The sequence below is a fragment of the Onychostoma macrolepis genome, chromosome 02 (genome assembly GCF_012432095.1).
Source record: "Onychostoma macrolepis isolate SWU-2019 chromosome 02, ASM1243209v1, whole genome shotgun sequence".
In the NCBI taxonomy this organism is placed as follows: domain Eukaryota; kingdom Metazoa; phylum Chordata; class Actinopteri; order Cypriniformes; family Cyprinidae; genus Onychostoma; species Onychostoma macrolepis.
The window spans coordinates 27,296,094-27,323,057 of NC_081156.1; the positions used below are offsets into that span (position 1 = coordinate 27,296,094).

The following is a 26,964-nucleotide window of genomic DNA, read 5'->3' on the forward strand; positions in this document are numbered from 1 at the left end:
ACCTGTGCGTGTTAAAGCGTCTTGATTACAGTAATTATTGGCAGAAATCATGGTTCAATGCTAAGAAAGACATCACTGATATGACACACCTCTCTCTCTTTGTCTGCCGCTCTCTCCTCCTCCATCAGGCTGTCTGGTGAATAAGTGACTGAGAAGATCAGGAAAAAGGGAGGCTGCAACACACACATCCAGACACAAATCACACACTCACAACTGAAACACAGCAAAGAGGAAACCTTCACTAAAATAGCCTTTGATAAAAGACACAGAAAATACATTAGCACTTCTGCAGAAAAAGCATTACCACACACACACACAGAGGCTGAGTGTTTGGGCCCAGATAGGCATGAAGGACATTCTATATTCAGCAGACACATTTGCGTAATTATAGAATCTCTGCCTGGAAAGACCAGGTGCCTGTGTTAGGTGCTTAAATTGTGTTTATCATGGTCAGGGTGTTTAAAATTAAATGCCTGGTCATAGTTTAATTCACTCTCCTTAATGTCATTGTGTCTCTCTGGTTACACATACACACAAAACCCAACAAAGCAGCTTACCTTTTCATAAACCTTTATGAATTTATTTGCAGGTAAAGACCTTCGTGTCTCTACCCCAAAAAACACAGGACAGCAGGAGGCAGTAGAGAGCAGCCATCCAAACCTCTCTTCTCTCTCTCACACTCACACACAAAATTATATAAAATTAAGTTATTTTTACACTGTACACACTTTACATTTGTTTTTCTGCATTTTTACATTCAACAAAAAAAGTATCATTTAAAAGCTGTTTTTAACAACAATTTTTATTTGTCAAACATTGTCACACAGGTTAAAACAACAGTTAAATTTTTCATAATAACTGGATATTTAAAAGCTGTTTTATTCCCACAACATCCAAAAAATGTTTAGGTTTTACTAAATGTCCCCACAACAAAGGGAATACCTGGACATTAGTCACACGTGTTATTTTTCATATATATATATATATATATATATATATATATATATATATATATATATATAGCAGCACAACTGTTTTCAACTTTGATAATAATAAATGTTTCTTGAGAACTAAATCAACGTCATAGAATGATTTCTGAAGGATCATGTGACACTTATTGCATCACAGGAATAAATTACATTTTAAAATATTTAAAAAAAATAGAAAACAGTTCTTTTAAATTGTAACAGTACTCTACAATATCAAATAAATGCAGCCATTTGTGAGCATAAAAGTATTACCAACCCCAAACTTTTGTACCAATTTTACTCAAGATTACTTAATTTTACTAAAATGACATCTAATTGCAGTCAACTTTAGCTTAAAATTTCACCAAATATGGAAACATTGTCTGTGCTATGCTTACTTCTAGCGGATTTTTTGAATCAATCCTTTTTTCCAGACTTCAAATAATATTTAGTGCCTTGGTAATTACTTTGTCATTGTATTTTTCTCATCATATTTGTGTCAGCAATATGTTTTATACGCAATCATTTAATTATCATCAATATGCGCCATAATGTCTCGCCTTCATTTTTGACAAAATAAAAAACAATGTTAAAACATTTGTCAGAATTTCATTAACAAGTCACACAATCTTGAAAGTAAAACAACATTTGAAAGTGAATAATTTGTTCCTTTGATTTCTAACAAGGTTAAAGCTCACAAAATAAATGAGAAACCACAGAGAAAGAAACCAAGTAGTTAAAACTTAAGTTCCCATAATTCCACCCACATTTCTACTAACATGCTGTCTTGTGCAGGCTTGCATGTGTTTGCTTGTGTGTCGTATGTGTATGTGTGTTGGATTCAGCCACCTGTCAGCCCATTCTGCTGTTGATGTTTTAGGTTCCAGAACTGTGGGAGTGATCCATAAAATTCAGCCCCAGAGTCCAGCGCTGTTCACACATGCTGCCGTTACTATGAGAGACGTGAAGAAGTAGGAAAAAGCAAGCAGAATATCACAGCAAACAAAAAAAAATCAGACTGCCTATAATTAAATACACATAGCTGTGTCTCTCTCACCTGCTTCATAATTAATAGTTTCTCTTTCTCTTTTTATAGCATCACTTCCATGCACATCGCTCTTTCATTTAGCCTTTTTCACTTTTATTTTGAGTTTCCCTTTCAGAGGCAGCCAACATTCTGTGTGTGAGAGAGAAAGAGACAGTACCAGAGTTTCACAGCATGAGAGTACACTTAACACAACTATAAATAATGAAAACCCTCCATATCAAATCTGTTCCGTTCATAACCCTGCAGTAGCGAGACAGAACACAATCCTAAACAGAATAACCTGAAAGATAGAAGTAAAAATGAACAAGAATATAAAAAGATATTTAAATGTAAATTTACACTATTTTTCAATTGTTTGTGGTTGGTAAGACTGTTTAAATGCCTTTAAAAGAAGTCACGTAGATTCACCAAAGCTGAATTTATTTGATCAAAAATAAAGTAAAAACAGTAATATTGTGAAATATTATTACAATTTAAAATAACGCAATATTATTTAAGTATTATATTGTTACTCCAGTCTTTAGTGCTGCATAATCCTTCAGAAATCATTTAATACGCTGATTTGCTGATCAAGAAACATTTCTTATTATCAATGTTGACAACAGTCATGCTGTTTAATATTTTTCTTAAAACAGATAATTTTATAAGACTCTTTGATGAACAGAAAGCTCAAAAGAACAGCATTTATTATTTGCAACTGCTACTTTTGATCAATTTAATTCAATCTTAAAAGAAAAAAGAAAAGAAAAATTGTACCGACCCGAAACTTTTGAACAGTAGTGTATTTATATATTTTAAACACACACACACACACACACACACACACAATACAGTATTCAATACTTTTAATGTTTTATACTTAAATGTCTGCTTACTTTGTATTAAAAAATGTGTTTAAAATTATATACACTCACATGCTTTGTATGCAGCTCTGCTTCTGCAATGTCTTTTGATTGATGTTATCTAGGCTGTAATGGTGAGAAAAAGCCAAACAGCTATTTATACATTGTTTTAGAGTACTGTTGTAGGTAATGTAGCGGTTACAGGTAATTTGACACTAATATAATACAAGTTATGTGATAATAGCAAATAACAATATATCTGAAAAAGAAGTGTTACCATTGGGAAATTAGTAAAAGCGCTGGAGGGGAAACTTTATCTTCAGTGTCCATGTCCAGGGTCACTATTTCTGTTCCAAACACGTCAACTACTACATTCAGATAGATTAAATAAATAAACACACAAATCACAGATAGGAAGAGTTTGGGAAACCTTGTTTGGAAAAGACCATTATTGCAATTTGGTTTTGTGAAATGACAAACAAAAATGCCACATTCATATTCATGTACCCACATTCCCTCACATGTAATGCCCTACTTTGAGACTTTACAGAAACGTAATGTCTTCAAAAATATGGGATCAGGTTGTAAATTATACTCATGTCACATCAAATGTCAAAGTCAAACGTGACATGACTGGCCAATTGCTGAAAAGAAGAAAAAAAAAAAATGCTGAACAGCACTTTTCATTTTGAATTGTTTCTTTAAAATTTAAATGACCGACTTTCACCTGTTCTCTCTAGCAACTACTCTAGCAAGTACTTTTAAAATGAGAAGCATTTTAGCTCATTTTAGTCAAATGCTGATGTTTGTTCACAAAACCTACACATTTGTTTCCTTCTGAATAATATTCAAAATCTATTCCTTTGGCTAGAAATATGATTGACACAGTTACACAAGTACATTAATAACGCTTCAGGAAAACCACATCTCAGAGCCTTGAGACATTTTGCATAGACTGAATGTTGAATCCCTCACTTTTCACACTGCAGAACACAGGCAGATGCTAATTCCTTTTTATCACTTCAAGTTAATTGCATACGGTTTTTAATCATTCAAAATAGAACAGTTATCTATACAGAAGCTTACAATTCAGTGGGATTTTGTATTCATGGTTTGAAACCACACCTACGAAACACTCCATATTATTTCACATAAGAAATGAATGTTTTTTTTTTTTATCAATGATATAATATCTTATAAAACTTTTATAAAGGAGTTTCAGTCACGTGTTGTTAACATATTGCATATAACACCTCGTCACTTTCCCAGACAATTTAATATATAAAACTAATGTGCAGTGTTGTTTAAATCTTCTCTGTATGATTTATATTAGTCCGATTGTTGCTTGTCAGACTGTATGAACATGTTTGAGATATGGTGTCGGTGAGCTGGATTTACATTTGGAAATGAAATGGTGACTAGCAAACAAAAACAGCTAGCATTAATTTTGACCATGGCTTGTATTAAAAAGACAATATGGGGAAAAAAAGATGTGTGTGAAGCAAGTGGTTTGTTGTAGTCACACTAATTGCATAATCAGGTTATGTTCTCTTAAAGGGATAGTTCACCCAAAAATGAAACTTCTGTCAGCATTTACTCACCCTCAAGTTGTTCCAAACCTGTATGAGTTACTTTCTTGTGGAATAAAACACTAGGAAGTCAATGGCTACCAGCAACTGTTTAGTTACCAACATTCTTTAAAATATTTTCTTTTGTGTTCAAAAGAAGACAGAAATTGGAACAACTTGATGACAGAATTGTCCTTTTTTGGGGGAAATATCCTCTTAATGGTTCTTGATTTGACAGTTGTAAATCGTTTTGTGCCTCAAAACATCCGACACCGGCATAATTTCATTGTAAAATTTGAACACAATGGTCATTAATATGCTGTCAGCGAACATGCCAAGATGGTGATAAAAGACTACAGATTTTGAATCAAAGGAATCTTTTAGGATTCACAAAATTTGTCCAAAACAGTGTGCACCAGGCTTAAAATGTGCGAAAATCAAATCAAATGTTAAGTTAATATTAAGACTTGTGTTAGAATTATGAAATGACTGAGTTCCTTCACACAGTCTCAATATATCTTGAATATGTTATCCTCACTGGATAACAAAATATCACAAATGAAAGAAAAAAAAAAAAAAAAAGTAGGGTAGGGCATGATTTTCTCCAGATTTAATTGGACATTGAAAAAGTTTTGATGAAAGATTACGAAGGCAAGAATTGCATGCAGAGTGCACCAAGGAATTCAGCACAAAAACACCACAGTAGCAGCCACTGTTCATTTCGATTTTATGCTGACTTTAAAAGCATGACAAGTTTTAGAATGTCATGACAAATAAAAAAGGTCAGAATTAACTCTTACTGTTATACTAAAATAGCGTGCACACTGTATATACCCTGCATTCATAAATACTTCAAAGCCTAACAAGGATGTTAGAAAATAACGTCTGTAGGAATCAGCTCACCGATGGAAATTTCAGAATGGTGATTTGAGCGAGTTGGACTGTATTCCTGCTTGCTTTCAAACTGATCTTGTGTCTTTACACATTCCAGTCTGATTAAACTGACACTCAGTTACATTTCACCTTTCTATCTCCCCTCATCTCAGAAAAGATCTCTGCATTCAACTCTGACGCATTGACTACTCATCACCCTAGAGCCTTACCTCGAATGTGCTCATCCTCTCCCACTACAGTCATAGTTCTACAAGACCTATTGACTCATCCTTAATGACTAGTGTTTCCTGACAGGTTCTGTCTGTCTTGCATCATGATCTTGGAATTATTCCTAGTACTGAGGGTCTAAATTTAGCACTCGACTTGTACCTGTCCTAGTAGCTGCTACTTTATATACAGTATGTACTTTCTATTACACATAAGAAAATAACCCTAAACAGCCTTATGGTTAATAAAAATGCAATGGTAATGCAGTTTAACATTTGCAAGATTTCTATGTTGTACACAGATGACCTTAAATTTGACATAAATAGCCATTCAATTCAAAATGTTTACAAAGGCAACATTTCAATGTCTTTCATGATCTTCATTCTTTGAAATCTGCTCTGACAGAGTGATCTGTTCTCTCAGAGTCATAATAATGTTTGTGGGCGCTTCTCAGACATTTTATAAAAATAAGATGCCCAGCCATCCGTCTTTTTTTTTTTTTGTATAAATATAATCATTGTCATTTTGAATCATCATGTAGGAGTCTAGGTTTTTTTTTTTTTTTATCTTGTCAGGGGTTTGAGAGAATATTCAGAAGTCTTTCTCAATTGCAAATACCATGCGTGTGTTTATTACGCAATCCATCCATACATCGATTCTGACTGAAGACACTGAATAGACATTGCGCCTAAGTGCTAGTTGGTGAAAAATGTCAAACCCCCTCTGGAGACAGAAAAAAAGAGAAAAAAATCAAATTGTCTGTTTCTCTCTCACACAAACAGTTGTTCTATGGGTCAATATTGATCTGAAGCTCGGTGTGAAGCTTGTAGGTGGAAAACTGAAAATCCTTAAAGGTGGACATGTTGTGTAAGTATGTAAAAAAACAGGTGAGCCCTATTTTGGCATGTATACAGATATGAATTAAAAAATTAATTCTGTGTGTTTTCAGAGCATTATATAGAAAAAGCACAATGAGGATGGAAAACAACAGCATTTACCATACATTGTGTCATTAAAAAAAAGATTTTCACTCTCAGATAGCTAGCAAATTTCACAATTAATAACAAAAAAAATGGCAAATAACAGGGAATTAAATGTGAAATATTGAAGGATTTTTGTAAAACATAAAAAAAATGATTCATCCTTTAGTTGTTCCAAACTTTATTTCTTCTCTAGACAACAATTTTTTTTTTTTTTTTTTGATGCTGCATTTCTCTTATACAAGTGTAATGGGCTGTCAAGATCAAAAAATGATAAATAAAAAAACAAGTACTATAAAAGTATGAATTGTGCAATATATTCCAAGTTTTCTAGAGAAGAACAGTGTTATAATCTGGAAATTAAAACAGCATTATTCATAATACTGTATCTACTTTATTTTCTACATATATGCAAGTTACCAAATCAAGAAAAATGTACATTTGCGTTTCACACAAATTCAAGTATTCAGGCTGATTAAGAGAATAATAAGCAAGAGTATGTGTGGTACATGCAAGTAGCTGAAAAATAATATACTGTATCCTTAATTTTAAACATGCAGATTTTAGATTAAAATCCACACATACAAAAGAAAAGTGCATATTTTAGGTGCAATCACTGCATTGCGTGTGTGCACGCGCGTGCATGCAATATTCAAATAACGACAGCACTTTACTGAATGACTGGCAATACCAGCTGCCATTTGTGCACACACACACACACGCACGCACGCACGCACACACACACACACGGCTAAACCATTACTCAATCAATCAAACTGCCCAAACTTTCATGCTTCATTAAACCACCAATATCAATGAGGCAGAAAACATTGTGTGTGTGTGTGTGTGTGTGTGTGTGTGGCCGGCCACAGGGAGAAATCACATCACACAGATTTGATGGAGATTATTGGTGAAATAGGATTATTTGGCCAGCATTTCAGTAATTATTATGCAAATGTTTGCCAGCGCTGTATCAAACCAATTTGTGCACCAGCACTGCTGTTTCCCTGCACATTGTGTTAAAACATTTAAGCCATGATACAATGTAAACACACCTAGTTACAGAGAATTGTAAGTATGCATGAGAAAGTGAGTGATTGAGACTGCATGTGTGTGTTTTCAGTGTTTTAACAGATGTTTGGATAAAATGGAGCTTAATCACACATAATTCCTGTAAAGCAAAGGTCTTATCTTAATACTGTGTATTCGCTCTCTCTCTCTCTCTCTCCATCAGACACACATGCTCAGGTCCTCATAGCTTAGGCTGTTTGACTGGATGGTTTCAGCTTATCCTAATATAATCCAGTTATACACAGGAGGTCTGACACAGGCAGACATTACTGGGCTTTGTATTATTATTCATTATGACTACTGTAAATGATCGGATTCTGCCCATAATGTGTCGTAATGAAGTGGCAGGTTTTTGTAACAACAAAGTCATCAAAAGCCAGTTGAAACAAACCTCTTCATTTCATCAGTAAAATCTTTTAAAATTAGTATGTAAAGGGTTTTCAAACCTAAAAGAGTTTATTGCAACTTGGTACATGTGCTCAGATGTTTTAAAAGGTCAGGCCACTGGTTGCAGATTTCAAAGAAATTGTTCACCCGAAAAATAAAATTATAGTTTACTCACATTTCATGTCATTCTAAACCTATTACATTCACTCTTCTGTGGAACAGAAAAGGAGAAATTATTAAGACTTCAATGTAGGCATGTCACACTGACTCATTCAGTTACAATGAATAGGAACCAAAGCTTTTATGGTTCGAAAAAGGTCACAAAAGCCTCATAAAAATGGTTCTTATGACTATATTCCAAGTTTTCTGACTGAAAAGATACAATACCAAAATGTAAAAGTTATTCTCTGATAATCATTCCCTCCAGTGGACCATTAACTGGTGACTGGGACCAAATAATTAGGTTAAAGCTGAACCTGAGAAGGGAATCTATCAAATTCCTGAACAAATAAGTGAGAGCAGTTTTATGAACCGGATTAAATGCTTAATTGAAAAGATTTGACAAAAAAAAAAAAAAGACTTTGAATATGGATTGGAAAGGACTGCAAAGTAGTGCTAGTAGGTCAGTGGAAAATTGTAGAGAATATACTAAAAATATAAAAATGAAAAACTATTTTTTTTAAATCAACTAAATAAACAATTAAATAATAAATATATAATATAAAATGAATAAATTATATAAAAAAATGTAATTAAATTAAAAATAAACAAATAAATAAATAATACACCTAACAGTAGAGTATAGTGAGTAAAACAATAATAATGTAACATAAACAAATGAAATTTTTTCCAAATATTTTACACATATTTATAATATACATTTTTCTTACAAGCTGCCTTTAAAAATTTAGGATGGGGATCCTTTACATGAGGATTATCATAACTGGGAGTCCATGGTACCTAAAAGATTGAAAAGCCATGGAATAAACTACCTTATTTGATGACTCTACGGTGCATTTAATACTTTTTGCTGCTTACAAGGTCCAGTTCATTGTAGGCTACTGGCATTGGAAAACCAACCAAGCAACAGAATGTCTCTTGTAGAGTCCCATAGAAAAAAAGACAAAGTCATTACAGAGTAAAATGATTCAAAAGTTTAATTTTTTGGTTGATCTACTCCTTTAAAAAGAAATTGAGAGTAAAAATAATCTGGCCACATGCCATGCAAATCTCCGAAAGCGGTAATAGCTCTTTTAATGACTTTTTATCCACCAACTTGCACACGCACACAAAAGAACAGTTCATTAACCTAAATCAAAAGCAACTGAGATTGCCCTGCTTATTAATTTTAGAAGCTGGATGGGAGAGCATATACTATTCACACAAACTTCCAGACACTTGTTATTATAATGCAATATAAGCAAACAACTTCTTTCTTCTACACACCTGTTCCACTCGGTGAATCCCCGCAGCGTGTGCTGTGTTTTTGTTTTTTTCAAACTCGACGCTCCTCTCTCTTCTCAGCGCCGCGCGACTATCACTTCCGTGTTGGCGTGTCCCGACGTCACGCGGAATGTGAAGCAGGAAACGCGGATGTGTTGCGCTTAATCTGCATCTACAGGTATTCACACACAACTCTCTTTCTTTACTTTATTCATTCTTAACAACACAAGACGCCGTACTGCCAGTTTTAATCATGTGTTTTTATTGCCGTCAATTTAACCTCGGTGACGGGTTCTGATAGGATTCGCTTAATCCGTATCTCTCTCTCTCTCTCTCTCTCTCTCTGTGTGTGTGTGTGTGTGTATTTGTATGTGTGTGATCCAGACGTGTTCCGATCCATATGTCGAACCCAACCCCCCTTTCAAGCTGATCTGATCCAAACGCAGCGCATCGGACGCGGGTTGGACGGAACCGAGTGGAGGAATGCCTACCGGTAAGAGCCCAAACCCGAGCCGGTCACAGCCTCAGCCCTCTGTCATTAACTTAAGACGGTTTATGCTGCAAATGTTGTGCTGCAGTGTGTATGTGAGAATGAGTCAGTGTCATTAGCCTACTGGGGTTCTGCTGACCTCAGCTCTGCAGAAAAGCACAAAAATACTATATGGTATTGCCATTGTTTTGGTATTCTCTCCTTAAGTAACTAGGGACATGAAAATGCTAATCATTCAGTAGTACCATGGTATTCCCAGAGTTCCCACTGTCATTGACAGTGCAATCTGTTTTACCCATGATCCCATGCAGGACAATGAGTCATGTCAGACTCTTGAGGTGTTGGCACTGATGCCATAGACCTTGACAGCAGGTGGCACTGGCATGTGATTTAGTGTCAGCATAAAATCCTACTCAGCAGGGTCCAAGATGGACATCTTATGTAATGTATTTGGACATCTCTGATTTTAATGTTCCTGAAAAGCTTATGAAAGTCTCCTGCAACCAAGAGAAATTGTTTCGCTTCGTTCTTCAGTGTTATTTTAGAATCACTGAGATTCAGTTGTAGTTTTTATTATTATTTTGAATTAGGCTAGTTTTTGTCACATTTTCTGATTTTTATTCCAATTTTTATTTAATTTTCAGTTATTTTAGTATATCAAGTTAAACTAAATAATAATAAAAAAGCTTCCTTATAATTAAACTTTTTTTTTATTTCAAGTAACTTTAAAAAGAAAAAAAATGATTTAGTTTCTTTTATCTGAGGCCATCACTATATGACACGTGTGGCTTATTTATTTATTTAGATGTTACTATGGTTGATGTTGTTTAGTCTTATTTGATTTTAGGCTGATATTTGGGATATTCTTTACTTTGGACTTTGTGGTTTTGATTTAGTTTAGTTTGGTGTTTGCAGAATTGTTTGGTGTTGTTCAGTTGGTTTCGTTTTGGGGGTTATTGGTGTTGTTGGACTTAAAGTCGGTATGAAATACAATGTGACATCTGTTTGAATTCTACAGTATATTCTGAGTCAGCCATATTTGAAGCTATAATGTCTGATATACATACATTAAAAGTCAAATTCTATATTTATTTATTTATCAAGTTGTGACAGCACCACATAGTAGTAACAACTTCTTTTTGTATTTTATTTTCACATTCACATTTCACATGTTTAGGTACCACAACGTAGTCCTTCCCACCGTTAGCTGTGCAAATCTATCTAACATTTTGTAAACAAATTCTAATGTTTATTTTCGACATTTCTACCATTGCAGAGTATATATTCCCATCCTGTTTGATTCTAATGTTTTTTGATGATGTTTATTGTTATTGGCTGCTGTTATGTTTGGTGTTTGTGAGATTTAGTTTGCATGTTTAGTTTAGCATATAGTATAGTTTTATATGCCATTTATTTTGCCATTTGTGGATGTTTTGGTGTTCATTAGCTTAAAAGATTGTTTTGGTATCATTTTGCATTTTTGTCTGTTTGATGTTTACAAAATTATCTTGTTGTTGGATTTACCATTTTTGGTATTGTTTTATTATGAATCGGTTTCAATACTGATTTGGTGTTGTTTACTTTGCGATAGTTTTGGTGGTTTAGTTTAGCAAGAGTTTTGCCATTTGTTAAATTTGGCATATTATTTTTCCTGGTGTTTGGTGTTGTTTTCATTATTGCTGCGTTTGATGTTTGTGACATTGTTTAGTTTCGCATGTAATATAGTTTTGTGTGGCATTTAGTTTGCCATTTGTGATATTGTTTAGTGTTGCATTATTTCGTCAGATTGCATAATGTGTAGTTTGACGCAGTAGACCAGACACCCCTGAGGGTTACTGCTGCTGACGCTCTGCACTCAGAAGACACACACATACACACATACACACAAACACACGCACACACACACACACACACACACACACACACTGAGAGTAGAGTGACCTCTCCACTGAAGTACAAACACAACTCCCACACCCCTCAGAGGGAGTATGATAACCTCTCTGCTCTGACACACACACAGTCTATTTCTGGGCAGTCAGGACCCTGTAAGATGAGCCCTTTATCCTTGACATGGGATGAGAGAGGAAAATGGAGAGAAAAAAGTGATTCTGTAAATGTTTTGCGGCTGCATTCCCACTACAGGCCTATTTCCTTGACACAAATATGACTTATTTTTCCCTGTACATTCATTTAAGACATCACTGACTGTATTATTAATTACTAGCGATCTAACATATTATATCGCATTACATTATTATATTGCATGTGCTTGACTCTAAATTGTCTTGAAGAGGTTGACCAAATATTGCAAAATATGGCACATGTCAGTTGTGTCATGACATTAGATACGTAACTGGTTCTTGTTTTTTTTGATTGCCCTGATAATATAACTCATGTGTAGGTCTTCGTATACATTAACTAAACTTACTTGAGCAGCAAGTGATTTACGTCTAACCAGGCCTGTCTGCAATGTTGGCTAGTGATAAGGGGTAGTCAGAGTTTGGTTCAGTTGAAGTTTGTTCAGTGATTCTCTTATAACATGCATTGTTCATGCTCCGGATTTCTATTTTATGAATCTTGTTCAATCACAAACAATTACATTTTGAATCTAGAGCCCATTAATAATAATAAAACATTAAAAAACTTGTCAACTGCATAGCTAGTATCTAAAATAATTATTTTAGAGGACAGTTGTTTATTAATTATGAAGACAGTTATTATTATTAAAGTTTGCACACCCTTATTAGTTTCTGTTGGCAGCAAAGCATCTTGGATACAAGATTCCAAATAATCAAGATTTTGGAATATTGAGCACATTAATAAAAAACAAACAACAACAACAACAAAAAACATTTGTCAACTGCACAATTCTCAAATAAAATAATGGGCTATTAGTATTAGTATTATTTAACAGTAAAAGCACTTATTAATATTAAATTAATTTAAATTATTGAATTTATAAGAATAAAAATTGAGTTTTATTCTTCTACAGAGGACTTGAGTTTGCACACCCTTAACAGTTTCTGTTGGCAGCAAAGCGTTGGCAGAACTTAACTTTGGATATAGAAGTCATTGCCAAATTTTACAAATCTTACTCAAGTCCAAATAATCACATTTTTTTAAATCTAGAGAGCATTAATTAAAATAAAAAAAACTCAGTTCTCCACTAAAATAAAGGATTATTATTTTATTTTAATTAAAAATAAAACAATAATTATTATTTTAATATTAAATTAAATCTTATTTCTTATTGATAACAATGGAGTTTTAATCTTTTACAGAGGACTTGAGTTTGCATACCGTTAACAGCTTCTGCTGGCAGCAAAGCATTGGCAAATCCTGACTTTGGATACAGAAGTCATTGCTTGCTAGTTTGTAGTTTGCACACCTTGCTGAAAATGAGAACTGCTTTTTCAATGTGATTTTGTGTCTTTTTGTCCTTTCAGCTAGGATATCTAAGCAGCATGAGATGTTAAATCTTTCTCATGTTGCAGCAAAAATTACTATGTCAGATATTCACAATATGTACTTAATCGAATGTCAGATGATATTGTCATTTGGATTTGGTCTGTTCAAATATCAGTGAAAAAAGAATCATGATTGACAGTGTAAATGCTGTTGAAATGTCTGTGTGCAGGGGACAATGACCGCCCAGCCTCTCTCTCTTTCTCAAGGATCTTTCCGCTTCTCTCTCTCTGAAGGAGCTCTCTGTTTATTTCTCTCTCAAGGATCTTTCTCCCTCTCTCATGGCTTTGAGATGATAATGTGCACGTTTGCAAAGCAAAGTTTGATCTTCCGTTTTGAGTGCGCCAGAGAGTTTGATCTGTGTGTGTTTGATCTGTCGTCTGTTTTGTATTGGTGTTCCTCGCTTTCCTTTCAGCAATGTCTCATTCATATGCGCTGTGGACGACGTGCTAGTCAAGATTCAGTGTGAGGGAAAACATCAAGGGAAGGCGGCGGCGTGTGTGTTTTGTGTTGGTCAAGAGTGTGCGCGTGCATGGTGGCATTATTCGCTCAGATGCTCGTGTTGACACTGCGGTGAAATTTTCAATGTGCCTAAAACACCAGCATCATCAGAATTAAATACTGCTCACCCCTCTGTCCTCATGCAGATGCGTGTGTGTGTGCGTGTGTTATAGAATACGGTTAGACTTCCTGCACTGTACAGCACCTAGAGAGGGAAAGATAAGAGAGACAGAAAGAGAGCGATTGTCTCCCAGGTCCAGTGAGCAGACACAGACATGGACTCAGAGAACGCTGATGCTGGTAGGTCTGATCCGTGTGTGTTTGTGCTTGTTTTTTGTCCGCGTGTCCTTGATTGCTTGATTTCAGGTAATTTTTCAGCATGTATAATATATAGAAACATTCAAATATACAGCCTGACAGTTGAATATATCTTAAATGGCAAAATATTAGGTGAAAAAGCTTTCATTAGAATTAACAATTGACCGATTTATCGGCAATGCTAATTTTTGGCCATTTTGAAATCATCGGCCAATAACCGATCAATAGAAGTGATAATTCCCACTTGTGCCAAAAATGTCCATCTGAATGTGTATGATTTTACCGGTGATATGTCAAAATAGATTCATTTAATTTACATTCATTTGATTTAAATTTAAATATAATTTGAAGCTTACAACACAGTCAGCATGCAAATTAAAATACTGATGTACTATATGTGTATATATGTGAAAAAAAAAAAAAAAATAAAATTAAAAAATATATATATATATATATATATATATATATATATATATATATATATATATATATATATATATATATATATATAAATGGATCTAGTTAACCTCGCTAATTGATTGATTGGACTTAAAACAATGGCATGTAGTCCTTTTTCAATTAAACCTTATTTTAAAAGTAAAAAAGGACTGTGGACCTTGGTGATTCATAAAATGCAAGTCAATGGCTACTGTCACGTGGAGAGTCAAAAAAGCATATCAGGCAACACAAAATTAATACCTGTAGCTAGGGGTGTGAATCGGCACCGGTTTCACGATTCAATTCGATTACAATTATCATGTCAACGATTTGATTCAATTCGATATCACGATTATATCACATTTTTTTTGTGCAGTTTTATTAAATTATACAAGCAGGCTACTTTTAAAAATTATGATGTTAATTAATATATAATTGATTATTTATTGTTAAGAACTAAAAGTAAATATACTGTAGCTTTAAAAACATACAAGCAAATATAAAGTAATAAAGGGGAAAAGACAATTACAAGTGATAAAGCACTCCCAGACTGAAAGTGCTTTTCAAGTATCCGAAAGTTTACAGACAATCATAGTTATGGGTTTTTCTTTTTTCCTCCGTGTTATTGCCATTTGATTATTACTGATGAGATCACAGACAGTGGCAGCTTAAATAGGCTGCATTCACACTAATGCACAGATATATTTCGACATATCAGATGTTTTGTCCTGTTCTGAAAACATAACTTGCTGTGTTTACATCAATTTCGTATCATAAAAGTAGATGCAAGTGCATTTAACGAGCTTCAGGACAAACACAAAGTGCACATGTGAAAGTCTGTCAGTACGTGAGTTTCTTGTGTCTTAATACATACTGCATTCCAAACGGCAGAAATGAAAGCATATCTAAAGTAAAACACTGAAATAACGGCAGGTGGAAGCACTGTCAAGCAATGCTCACGTGTCTTATTTTGTGCAATGAAGCCCGCCGCGATTGTCTCTACTGTGCACACGTGCCTTATGCGGGAAAAAGCCAAGCTCAAATTTTAAAATAGAAAGTGCATTTTTAATACTTGAGTGACAAGCGCATATGCGAATGACGTCAGTAGGCTATAATCGATTATGGTCTATTACTTCATGTATGCAGAATCGTCCACGTCCGCATCACGATGCAACGATTAATTTCGACACCCCTAACTGTGGCGCCTGGCGATATATTGAGGTCTTACGAAGCGAAATAATGAGTCTGTGCAAAAAACATTATTACCTGTAATCCTCAGACTGAAGGCAAACTGTGAAGTCTGATTCTATTCAATGATCTGGTTCTTTCAGATGATAACATAATCACATTTGGGTAACTGTAACTGTATTCAGGTGTCTTGTTCTCAGGTGATAAATTAAACCAGTCATAGTCAAGTTATTTGGCAATGAGCTGCCTCTAGATATTTTTACCGGAACACAATTTTACATATTGCTACTTTAGCAGGATTTTTGCTCATGGTGAAGTGTGTAAACACTGCTGACGTGAACCTGTTGCAGTGTATTGACATTGTGTGCATGAAATAGACACTGATGCAGTCAAAATGCTAAGAAGCACTAATTAAACGTTATTGTTTCGGTCAATGAAATATATGTGACCCTGGACCACAAAACCAGTCTTAAGTCGCTGGGGTATATTTGTAGCAATAGCCAAAAATACATGGTATGGGTCAAAATTATAACTTTTTCTTTTATGCCAAAAATCATTAGGATATTAAGTAAAGATCATGTTCCATGAAGATATTTTGTAAATTTCTTACCGTAAATGTATAAAAACTTCATTTTTGATTAGTAATATGCATTGCTAAGAACTTAATTTGGACAACTTCAAAGGCGATTTTCTCAATATTTTGATTTTTCTGCACCCTCAGATTCCAGATTTTCAAATAGTTGTATGTCAGCCAAATATTGTCCAATCCTAACAATATACATACATCAATGGAAAGCTTGTTTATTCAGTTTGCAGATGATGTATAAATCTCAATTTCGAAAATCAAATTGACACTTAAGACTGGTTTTGTGGTCCAGGGTCACATATCACTGTATTTGCTGCTTATCTGGTGGTAACCAGCTGGAAGGACTGGAATCCAAATTATTTAGGCTTAAACCAGATTTTTTTTTTTTTTTGCTTTTTGCTGTTTTCAGGTCATTAAAATTTTGGTGCATCACTATTATTAACTTATCAAAACAACAGCAGTGTTTTTCCCCTTGCCAGTACTTATGTTAGCATTAATGACGGTATAGTTCAGCCCCAAAAAATCTATTATTTATTTACTCACCCTTGTGTCTTTTCAAATTTGAACTTACTTTCTACTGTGGAATATAAACGGTTTGGAATGAAATATGACTTAATTTTTCACCAGGACAAGCATTTTGATCATTGATGCGCAGCCATGCTATGGGTCAACTACCCTTTAGCATACATTGACCATCCTGATCTGTAAATATTGGCTTCAGCCATTGAAGTTAATTAGAAGAACTATAAAGAACATGGAATAAGAGAGAAAAACGGGGATTATGTGTTTGAAACAGCATATTTACATACTGCCTGAGCAAATGCCATACATACTTCATGCTGTTTTCATAACCAATACACAGTATGCAGGCACGCATGATTTTGTTTGTAGTTTTCTAAATTATCGCTGCCTGCCGTATTCCCAGATGTCAGTCATATTTTTAAGAGCTAGATGTTAGGAGGCATTTGCAGTGCATTATGGGAAATAGTAACTGGGCTAATGATCTCATAAGTGCACAGCAAATGCGCAGACGATGCACACCGTGTAAATGGTTGAATTTCGCTCAAATGTAAAACTGGTCGGATGGTAGCACGAGATAAGAGGTTTTCCATTTCTTTCGCTCTCTCTTCCATTCCTTTTTTCGCTCCGTATTGACTAGCTCATGCATATTTTGTTATCTGCCCTCCACTCCATCGACCCATGCTGGTAAATTTAGCACAGTGTGTGTATCGGTATGTTTGGGAGAGTGTGTTTGTATGGACTCTTACCTGTACTCTGTCAGATGGCAAAGGATTATGGGTTTTTACATCATAGACTTTGGTCTTTAGAAAGCCCGGTATATATACACAGACTAAATTAAACATGCACAAATGAAAGGTCAGGGGTTAAACTCAAAGGTTAGAATATTTACTATATTTAAAATCTTGTGGCAGATCAAAACAAATGTTTGACTGCAATGCTTAGAAAGTTGAATAAAAACAAATATAAATGTATTTTTTAGCTTTCTTTTTTTTATTAGTTTACTCCCCACAGGTTGTTTTGTGTGTTTGTCATGTGGACACAAAGGTCATAAAGTTTTGCCTTCATTATTATGCATCATGGTCTGTCTCTAAGATAGATGGTAATTCTGTTATGGCAGCTTTCTCTCGGGCTCTGCTCTCGCTCTTCAAACTCTTAAGCTATTTCAGGTCCTCATAAGGTTAAGAGGATTTTCTCTGCAGGCACTGAATCAATCTCTTCATTTCCCCAGACGCTCTCATGTTGGCAGTAATGGGGATTCAACAGGCACCAGTGGGAAGCAGGATTTGCACCCTGCTCTGGGGTGGCCCACACAGGGTGAGCGCCCCCTGCTGGCTGTGGCTGCGTCTTCTTTGTTATGAAATAGAGCTTACCTCTTGGAAATGTAGATGAAGAAGAAAACAACAACTTGATTTTGTTTTCAGAATGCCCTTGACATTAGTGTTAATTATTTATATAGTCTCTTCATTTGAACTTGTTAACTTGTTTTGTGTTTTTTGAAAATGAAAAATGTGAAATCCAAATGGACCCACATTCGGAATTGTCGTTCACTTGGCTGAATTGTCACTTGGCCTGTTTAGACCCTAATGCTCTGTTGATTATGATTATGCATCTTTTATGCCTTTCAAACTTAAATATTTGGTTCTCTGTGATGTACGTGCTTGTTGTAAATTCTGCTAATTTGTCACCGAATTACATTATCTAGCCAGCTCACAATATATTTTGTAGAAACTGTCATGCTATTCCATCATTTTCCAGAAGTGTTTTTGAATTTAAAGCTGACATAGAGGTACATTATAACACAATATAATAATTAATTTATATTGTGAATTTATAATTTTTGTCATTTCCATTTATTATTGTGAATAATATATATACTGTATATATATATTAGTGCTGTCAAATGATTAATCGCGATTAATTGCATAGAAAATAAAAGTTTTGGTTTGCATAATATATGTGTGTGTTCTGTGTATATTTATTATGTATATATAAATACACACACATACAGTATATATTTTGAAAATATTTACGTTTATATTTATTTTCATATCATTTATATTATAAATAAAAATTTTCTGAAATATACATGTGTGTGTATTTATATATGCATAATAAATATACATAGCACACATATGTAAACTAAAACTTATTTTGGATGCGATTAATTGCAATTAATATATTAGTTTTTATTTTTAACATTGTCCAAATATATATTACATATAACAAATAATAATATTTAATAATATGTATATTATGTAATAATATGTTGTATTTATTTATTTTAACATGAATGTACAAATATATGTTACAGTCTGGAAAAAAACAAAAAACAAAAATTAAATGTTAGCTGGGACAGAAAAAAAAGTTATTGTCGAGAGAATCTTTTTGTGCACATTGTGTACGTTATTCTAAACAAACGTGTTATACATTTTCATCAAAATATGATACTTCCTTCTGTCTGCTGATGTAAACAAGGTCCTATGAGCAAGAAAATATTATTTTAACAAATAATATGCCCCAGTTTTTACAAACCAATCAACTCCAGTCTCACCTTTCATTATTTACTGCTGATTTTTTTAAATCAATAAATGCATCGATTTTAAATGCATAATTTTACAAAGTTAAATGCATCAAAAACTGCCATTTTTTCCGTTTATTATTATGATTATTGTTGTTGTTGTTATTATTATTATTATTATTATTTTTAATTTATTTATTTTAAGATTATTCTTTCTGAGTCCTGGTCTCATTTCTGTCTGTCACCTCACTGACAGATCATAGTAGGCGTAACTTCCATTCATCTGTAATTGGTTGGCTCTCCTGCCAGTCCCAGTGGAGGGCGAGTCCTCTACAGGTATTCAGTCCAGGTGTGTCTGAGTCTCAGACCAGGGTTGAAGCAGGAGGCAGAAAGGTCGCTGTTTTGACCAGGTTTGAGGTTCTGGGGGTCTAAAGGAGTCAACAAAGGTCAGAGGTCATGATGAGGAGGTACAGGCAGGTGCCGCGCTCAGAAGCTGACGGGACCTTCAGATACAGACACACCTGGGAGAGGAGATCTATCCTTAGCAGACTTGGTATCTATGTGTGTTTGTTTGTGTGCGATCGTGATGATTAATACAAGCCTGTTGCACACCCATTGTTAGTAAGATTGTTGATGCATTTGTCACTTTGCCGTAGAGCTCGACTCGCTCACCCGCTATCTTTCGCTATTCTATTTATTTCTCTCCCTCGCAGCATCTCTCGCTTTTTCCGTCTTTCTGAAGTTGGATCAGGTGTTTGAGCTGATAATGGCGGCTCCTTTTCCACATCTCACTTTACAATCCCTACACACACACACACACACACACACACACACACACATTCTTTTGGCATATACACATGCATGCACATGCAATCCAGATTTATTATCCATGTTGGACTGGATGAATGAACAATTTCATCTCTAGCTGGTGAAGGGCTGTCAGAGCAGCGTGTGTGTGTGTGTTGAATATAAGAAGTGTGCGTGTGTTTGTGTGTGTACTGGCTGCTCTGCTGCTCTCAGATTTCTTCTTTGACTTTTTTTAATAATTAATCAGCCCTTCAAACTGTGTGGCACACACACACACACACACACACACACACACACACACACACACACACACACACACACACACACACACACACAGACAGACTGTAGTTTGCATTGTGCCTTTCATCAGTGCACACATACACATTTCATCCTGACAGCTCATTTAAATATGATGCATATGTAGATTCTGAAGTTCTTATTGGCTTGAGTGGGTGAAGTTTGAATGTATGTGTCAGACTGCTTATGTTGCATATCTGTCCTATCTCATTAGGGCCATTCTTGCATTCAGAAACCTCCAGACACAGCGCAGTGAAACACAACAGAAAGCAGGTGTCACATTTGTAATAGCTTAACAAACTGTCTCAAAATGTGATGCTATGGCAGAAAATGCTTAAAAAACATTAAAATATAAAACGATTGCAAAACCATGCAGAAAAATGTAAGAACGGTACCTTAGATCTGTTTATTTCATTAAATGCACAAATTCAAACTCACTGCAATCATTTGTGTTCATGCAGACTGAACAGAAAACATACAAAGTTGATTTAAAATGTCAAGGTTGTGCATCTTTTGCATGCGTAAGACTTCTTCTTTCTTTTCACAGGTGTGTGTGGATGTTGTGGTCCTCTGCGGCCACGCTACAAGCGTCTAGTGGACAACATTTTCCCAGAGGACCCCAAGGTAACATATATCACTGGAATGGATGGAAATGCGAGGAATTTCTCGAATATTAGAAGAATGGAATGAAATTAAATATTCCTGGTTGCCAACTTGTCTGATAGGCATCCATCTTAAGTGCATTACATCTTAGTTTTGCAATATAATTATACATGAGACATGCACAAAATTGAAAAAAAAAAAAAAAAAAAAACTCAATATATATGCATGTATGTATATATGTGTGTATATATATATGTGTATATATATGTACATATACATACATGTATGCATTTTATATATTTAATTTGATTTAGTAATTAAATTTTTTCAAGTATCTGTATTCTTTTTTTAATTGTAGAATTAAAGTGATTGAAATAAAATTATATATATATATAATCTGTGAAATCTTAAAATGTACAAAAATATTTTAAAATTTGCAATGTGTTTTAATTTTCCATTTGACAGGATTGCCTGATCAATATCTCACTTTATCATCTGTATTTACACACACACACACACACACACACACATAATTTGATATACTAATTAAGTCAAGTCAAGTCATCTTTATTTATATAGCGCTTTTAACAATACAGATTGTGTCAAAGCACTTAACAGTATCAAATTGGAGGATAGAGTGTCAGTAATGTATAATGATAAGATTAAACACTCAATTTTCAGTTAAAGGCATTTCATTATTGAATTCAGAGATGTCATTGTCTAGCTCAGTTTAGTTTAAATATTATCTGTGCAATCAAATCGGCGATAATCGCTAGAAATTAAGTGTCCCCAACTGAGCAAGCCAGAGGCGACAGCGGCAAGGAACCAAAACTCCCTCTGTGACAGAATGGAGAAAAACCTTGGGAGAAACCAGGCTCAGTCGGGGCCAGTTCTCCTCTGACCAGACAAAACCCGCAGTTCAAAAGTTTATATTTCTATTTTAATTTTGTTGCAATTTCTAACAATAGTAGTATTATGTAGTTAGGTATTTTATTATATTTTAGTTATTTTGTTATATATATATATATATATATATTATTATTATTATTATTTTTTTTTTTTTTTTTGTTGTTGTTGTTTTATTTCATTACACTATGAAATCTTAAAATTCAGTCAAATATTTGATTGTTTGGAATGTATTTTAACTTTCTGTTTGACAAGACTATCATACATTTTTGTAACTGATAGAATCTTGTTCATTGGCAAAGCAATGGGATACTAGCTGTTAATCTTAAAATGGCTGAAATATTGGCCTGATCAATATCTCACAGTATCATCTGCATTTTAAACAGTTCTATAGATTCATTTAAGGAGACACAGAAGAATTCTGCAGTCAACAATCTTGCTCATTTACATACGTTTTTGACAGATGCTTTAAATAAACGCTTCTTTAAATACCATCTGTATATCAGAGTTCATGCACTGGGATTAAGACACATTCAAGTTCAAGTGCTGTGATCGAAATATATTCTTATCGGCTCTTCCTGTCCTCGGAGACCAGCTAAAGTAAATGCCACGCATAATAATAAAGAAGCTGCTTGGACTATCAATCTAAATTTAAAGCACCATTGACTAGCAGCTGTTGCTCGTTATTCATATTGTTGAAGAGAAGTGTCTTGGCACTGTTATTATTAAAATATATTATTAGCGCTTTAATTTTGACCTTTGACCCGTTCAGCAGTTTTTGAGAATGTGATATACACCAAGACACACTGGGAAGGTTTTTAACCTTGCTGTTACTCCATATTCATCACATTAACATTTAGCTCTGTTGATTAGAGGGACACACACACATACACACACACAATTGTTTTCTCTGTAGGCTAAGTGTGAGTAATATTCTCATGAGATGGTGTGACTGTTTCCACCGACACTCACACACAGAGAGAGACAGATTCCCTACAGTCATGTTATGTACCGTACGTTAAAATCGTGTTAAATTAATTAGCACTTTGAGAGCTTCAGGAGTTTATTTCTCTTAAGGGATTCTGGGTAAGTGCGATTTTCTGATGCTTTGCTTTGAATAACACTTCTTATATTCAGTAGAAAACATTCACTGTAAATATTCTACTCTGTCTTAAAAACTCAAAGATTTTAATACTTTCAAATAATATTTATATTTCAAATATTTTACTAAGAAATAGTAAGTAGTAAACCTGCTCAGAATTTAGGAGATTTTCTTTAACTGGGAAAATAAAGAATAACCACAGTATAAATGAATACAGACAGTACACTAATGCATCTACAGCACAGACACTTAATAGTCCAAGATTATTGCAGAAAGTGGCAGTTTCTGGTAAAAAGACACATTTTCTTGTGAAGTTCCAGTCAAATCCTAGTTGTATTTTACAGTTTATTGCACTTTTTCCCCCTCAGGATGGACTAGTGAAATCTGATATGGAAAAGCTGACTTTTTATGCAGTGTCAGCACCAGAAAAGCTGGACCGTATCGGAGCGTACCTGGCCGAACGTCTCAGCAGAGATGTGGTACGACATCGCTACGGGTAAGATACGCATGATTACAACCATACATACAATTACTTCCCACATCGCTTTAGTGCCAATGCAGAATTACCTTTGACACACCTGCCATTAATGAGTCAAATTTGAAAAAGTTGAAGTTGATTCATTGACCATAAATAGTTTTTACTGGCTATAAAATTGTACTTGTATTGCATTATTTTTGTTTATTGTTTTTTCTTTTCTATGATAATTATGTTTTTGTCCACATGACAACTGATGTTATTGCGTTAATAAAGACCTATTTAGCTTTTGTTCCTCATATTTTATTTTTGGTATCTTAATTTGATAAATATTCTGCATACGTGCTCTGGATTAAAAAATAGTGATATGATAGAAAATTTTATGATGATAATTTGTCCAAAAGAAGATAGCCAAGTTGTGACAGATGTTTTCATTAATAATTGCTTTGAATGTCACTTCAGAGATGGTCAAACCATTGTTCTTACAGTTGTATTATTTATTTTATTTCTTACACTTTTATTTGTACTACTATTTGGAGTACACACATGCTCAGTATGTTCAAGTGTTGATTTTGGTGTGTGTGCACAGGTACGTGGTAATAGCGATGGAGGCGTTGGATCAGTTGTTGATGGCGTGTCATTCCCAGAGTATCAAGCCGTTTGTGGAGAGCTTCTTGCACATGGTAGCCAAACTGCTGGAATCCAGAGAACCCGATTTACAAGTGCTGGGCACCAACTCAGTAAGTTTGTGTGAGTGTGACTGAACAAACCAGTGAATGCAATCCTAAATCTCTTCAGGAGATGCGAGAGATTCAGGTGGAAGATGAGAAATGGCTTTGACTGTTATTTGTGCTATGGTGCTTTTTTCATTTTATTCTCTCTTGCGCTGTCTCTCTCTCTCTTTCTCTGTCTGCTCACTCAATTTTCTGCTGTATTATTCCTCATCTGGGTTTTTCAAATATGTTCCCAGTGTATCTGAAGCATTGCAAAGATTCTGCTGCATTGAATTGTTTAGGTGTTTTAAACATTGCATCATTTATTGAAGGCTGAAACTACATTTCTCAGTCAAGCTGCATAAAATAACATGAGATATTGTTTAATATCTTTGCAAAAGCAGGTCACTCGGAAATCATCATGGTATTGACTGCTTGAGTGTATTAACATAGGATTGCCCACACCATTTAGTATTTTGAAAAATTCCAAGCAGAAGCCAGTGAAAATAGAGGTTGATTTAATACATGTTTAATTTTGAATGGGAATGGTTATGTTTTTAGTGGGCTTTAATGAAATAAAATACTACAAATGTCAAATATGTAATCTTTAAATAGTTTAATTCAAACGGGCAATGATTCACACATGCTGTATGCACTTGAACACACACTCTTGCTCCTCTAATGAGATGTCACACTTCTCTGGCTGATATCAGTAACTTCCTCTGCACATCACGGGAGAGGAATATCGCCTTCACACCTCTGCATGGGAGTGTTTTTGAATCTGTTATTGTGTGAGAAAAGATTGGGTGTGGTTGTGTTTTTCTGACATAATCATTGTGAGTGTGTGTGTTTTTCTCTTGTAGTTTGTGAAGTTTGCAAACATTGAGGAGGATACGCCATCTTACCATCGCAGATATGACTTTTTCGTCTCTCAGTTCAGTGCCATGTGTCACTCCACACACGAGGACCCCGAAACTTGCAGCAGGTGTGTGCATTAGTTTGTGTCTGTGGTTATTTCATTTTGGGCTGTCAATAGAAAAAAAACTGAAATATGATTAATATAATATAATATAATATAATATAATATAATATAATATAATATAATATAATATAATATAATATAATATAATATAATATAATATAATATAATATAATATAATATAATATAATAAATTAATTAATATAATAAAATTTAGTGCTGGGCAACGATTAATCGCATCCAAAATAAAAGTTTTTGTTTATATAATAAATGTGTGTGTACTGTGTTTATTTATTTTGTGTATATATAAAGACAAACACATACAGCATATATTTACAAAATATTTACATGTATATATTTATATTCATATAATTTATATTATATATAAATATATTTAATATATAAACATAACTTATTTTTCATAAATATATACATGCATGTATGTGTGTGTATATATATATATATATATATATATATATATATATGTATAATAAATATACACAGTACACGCATTATGTACACAAAAACTTTTATTTTGGATGTGATTAATCGTTGCTCAGCATTAAATATAATATAATATAAATGTGTACATAACAGTATTGTGTGTTTGCATTACAAAAGATTCCTATTTAAAAAAATAAAAAATGCTGTTCTTTTTAAATTTCTCAAACTGTCGTTAAAGAATCCTGAAAACATGGTTAAGCAGCACAACGGCATTGATAATAATAAGAAATGGTACTTGAGCACTAAATCAGCATATTAGAATGGTTTCCGAAAGATCATGTGACAATGAAGACTGGAGTAATGATGCTGAAAATTCAGCTTTGCCGTCACATGAATAAATTACATTTTAAAATATATTAAATTAAAAAACAGTTATTTTAAATAGTAATTTGTAAAAAATAACTTTATACATTTTATGCATTTTTGTAGTATTTTATTTAGTATTTATATACAGTATATTCTCCCCCCTAAAATGCATTTATTTATTTATTTATTTTTTTTTATTTAATTTGTTTTAATTTAATAAACAAATTAACTAATTAAGGAAAGAAAACAAGTACATTAACAAAGTTTTTCTCCACTAGCCCAAAAATCTATATGTGGATTCTGAAGTCATTATTGAGAAAAAGTCAAGCGTCATTTGTTTCCAGCTGCCAATTGTATTAGTAATGCAGTCAGATTCCTATAGTTAACATATGACTTAAGTATTCAAATACATTTGGGACCACTATAAGTATTTAATTTAATTGGCACTAATTATGTGTGCATTATTTAGCGTTCATTTATTAAGTGTGTTTAACATGTTCTTGCTGTAGGATCCGTGTAGCAGGCATTAAGGGTCTCCAGGGTGTCGTCAGAAAGACTGTGAATGATGAACTGCAGGCAATCATCTGGGAACCTCAACACATGGATAAACTCATCCCCTCCATGCTGTTCAACATGCAAGATAATGAGGACTCCGAGAGGTACAGTACACACACACACACACACTTGAGACGGCAAAATCATTTAATTTTTGAAGCTCAAGGTGATATTTGCTGTTCAGTGTGTTCTTGATATTTTTTATTCTGTGCCATGCACTGAATAAAACCACCATAGCACCACCAAACACACGGAGAGGCAGGGAGGAAGATTTTCTTGATAA

General features: G+C 34.1%; 1 protein-coding gene across 2 annotated transcripts in view; it reads left to right on the forward strand.

The window, feature by feature from the left end:
* The first annotated feature begins 9,467 nt into the window (after positions 1 to 9,467).
* Positions 9,468 to 26,964, forward strand: part of efr3a (EFR3 homolog A (S. cerevisiae)) — a 41,138-nt gene continuing 23,641 nt past the window's right edge. Inside the window, exons 1-7 of one of the 2 annotated variants that reach the window (XR_009273793.1) lie at positions 9,468 to 9,586; positions 9,793 to 9,901; positions 21,086 to 21,162; positions 23,518 to 23,645; positions 24,214 to 24,364; positions 25,201 to 25,322; positions 26,636 to 26,785. Coding sequence is in view for 1 of the 2 variants with exons in the window: in XM_058794564.1 (XP_058650547.1) it covers positions 9,892 to 9,901; positions 21,086 to 21,162; positions 23,518 to 23,645; positions 24,214 to 24,364; positions 25,201 to 25,322; positions 26,636 to 26,785 (638 nt within the window). In the remaining variant the exon portion in view is untranslated. The remainder of the gene's footprint in view (positions 9,587 to 9,792; positions 9,902 to 21,085; positions 21,163 to 23,517; positions 23,646 to 24,213; positions 24,365 to 25,200; positions 25,323 to 26,635; positions 26,786 to 26,964) is intronic. The other variant, XM_058794564.1, reaches the window with a different exon arrangement.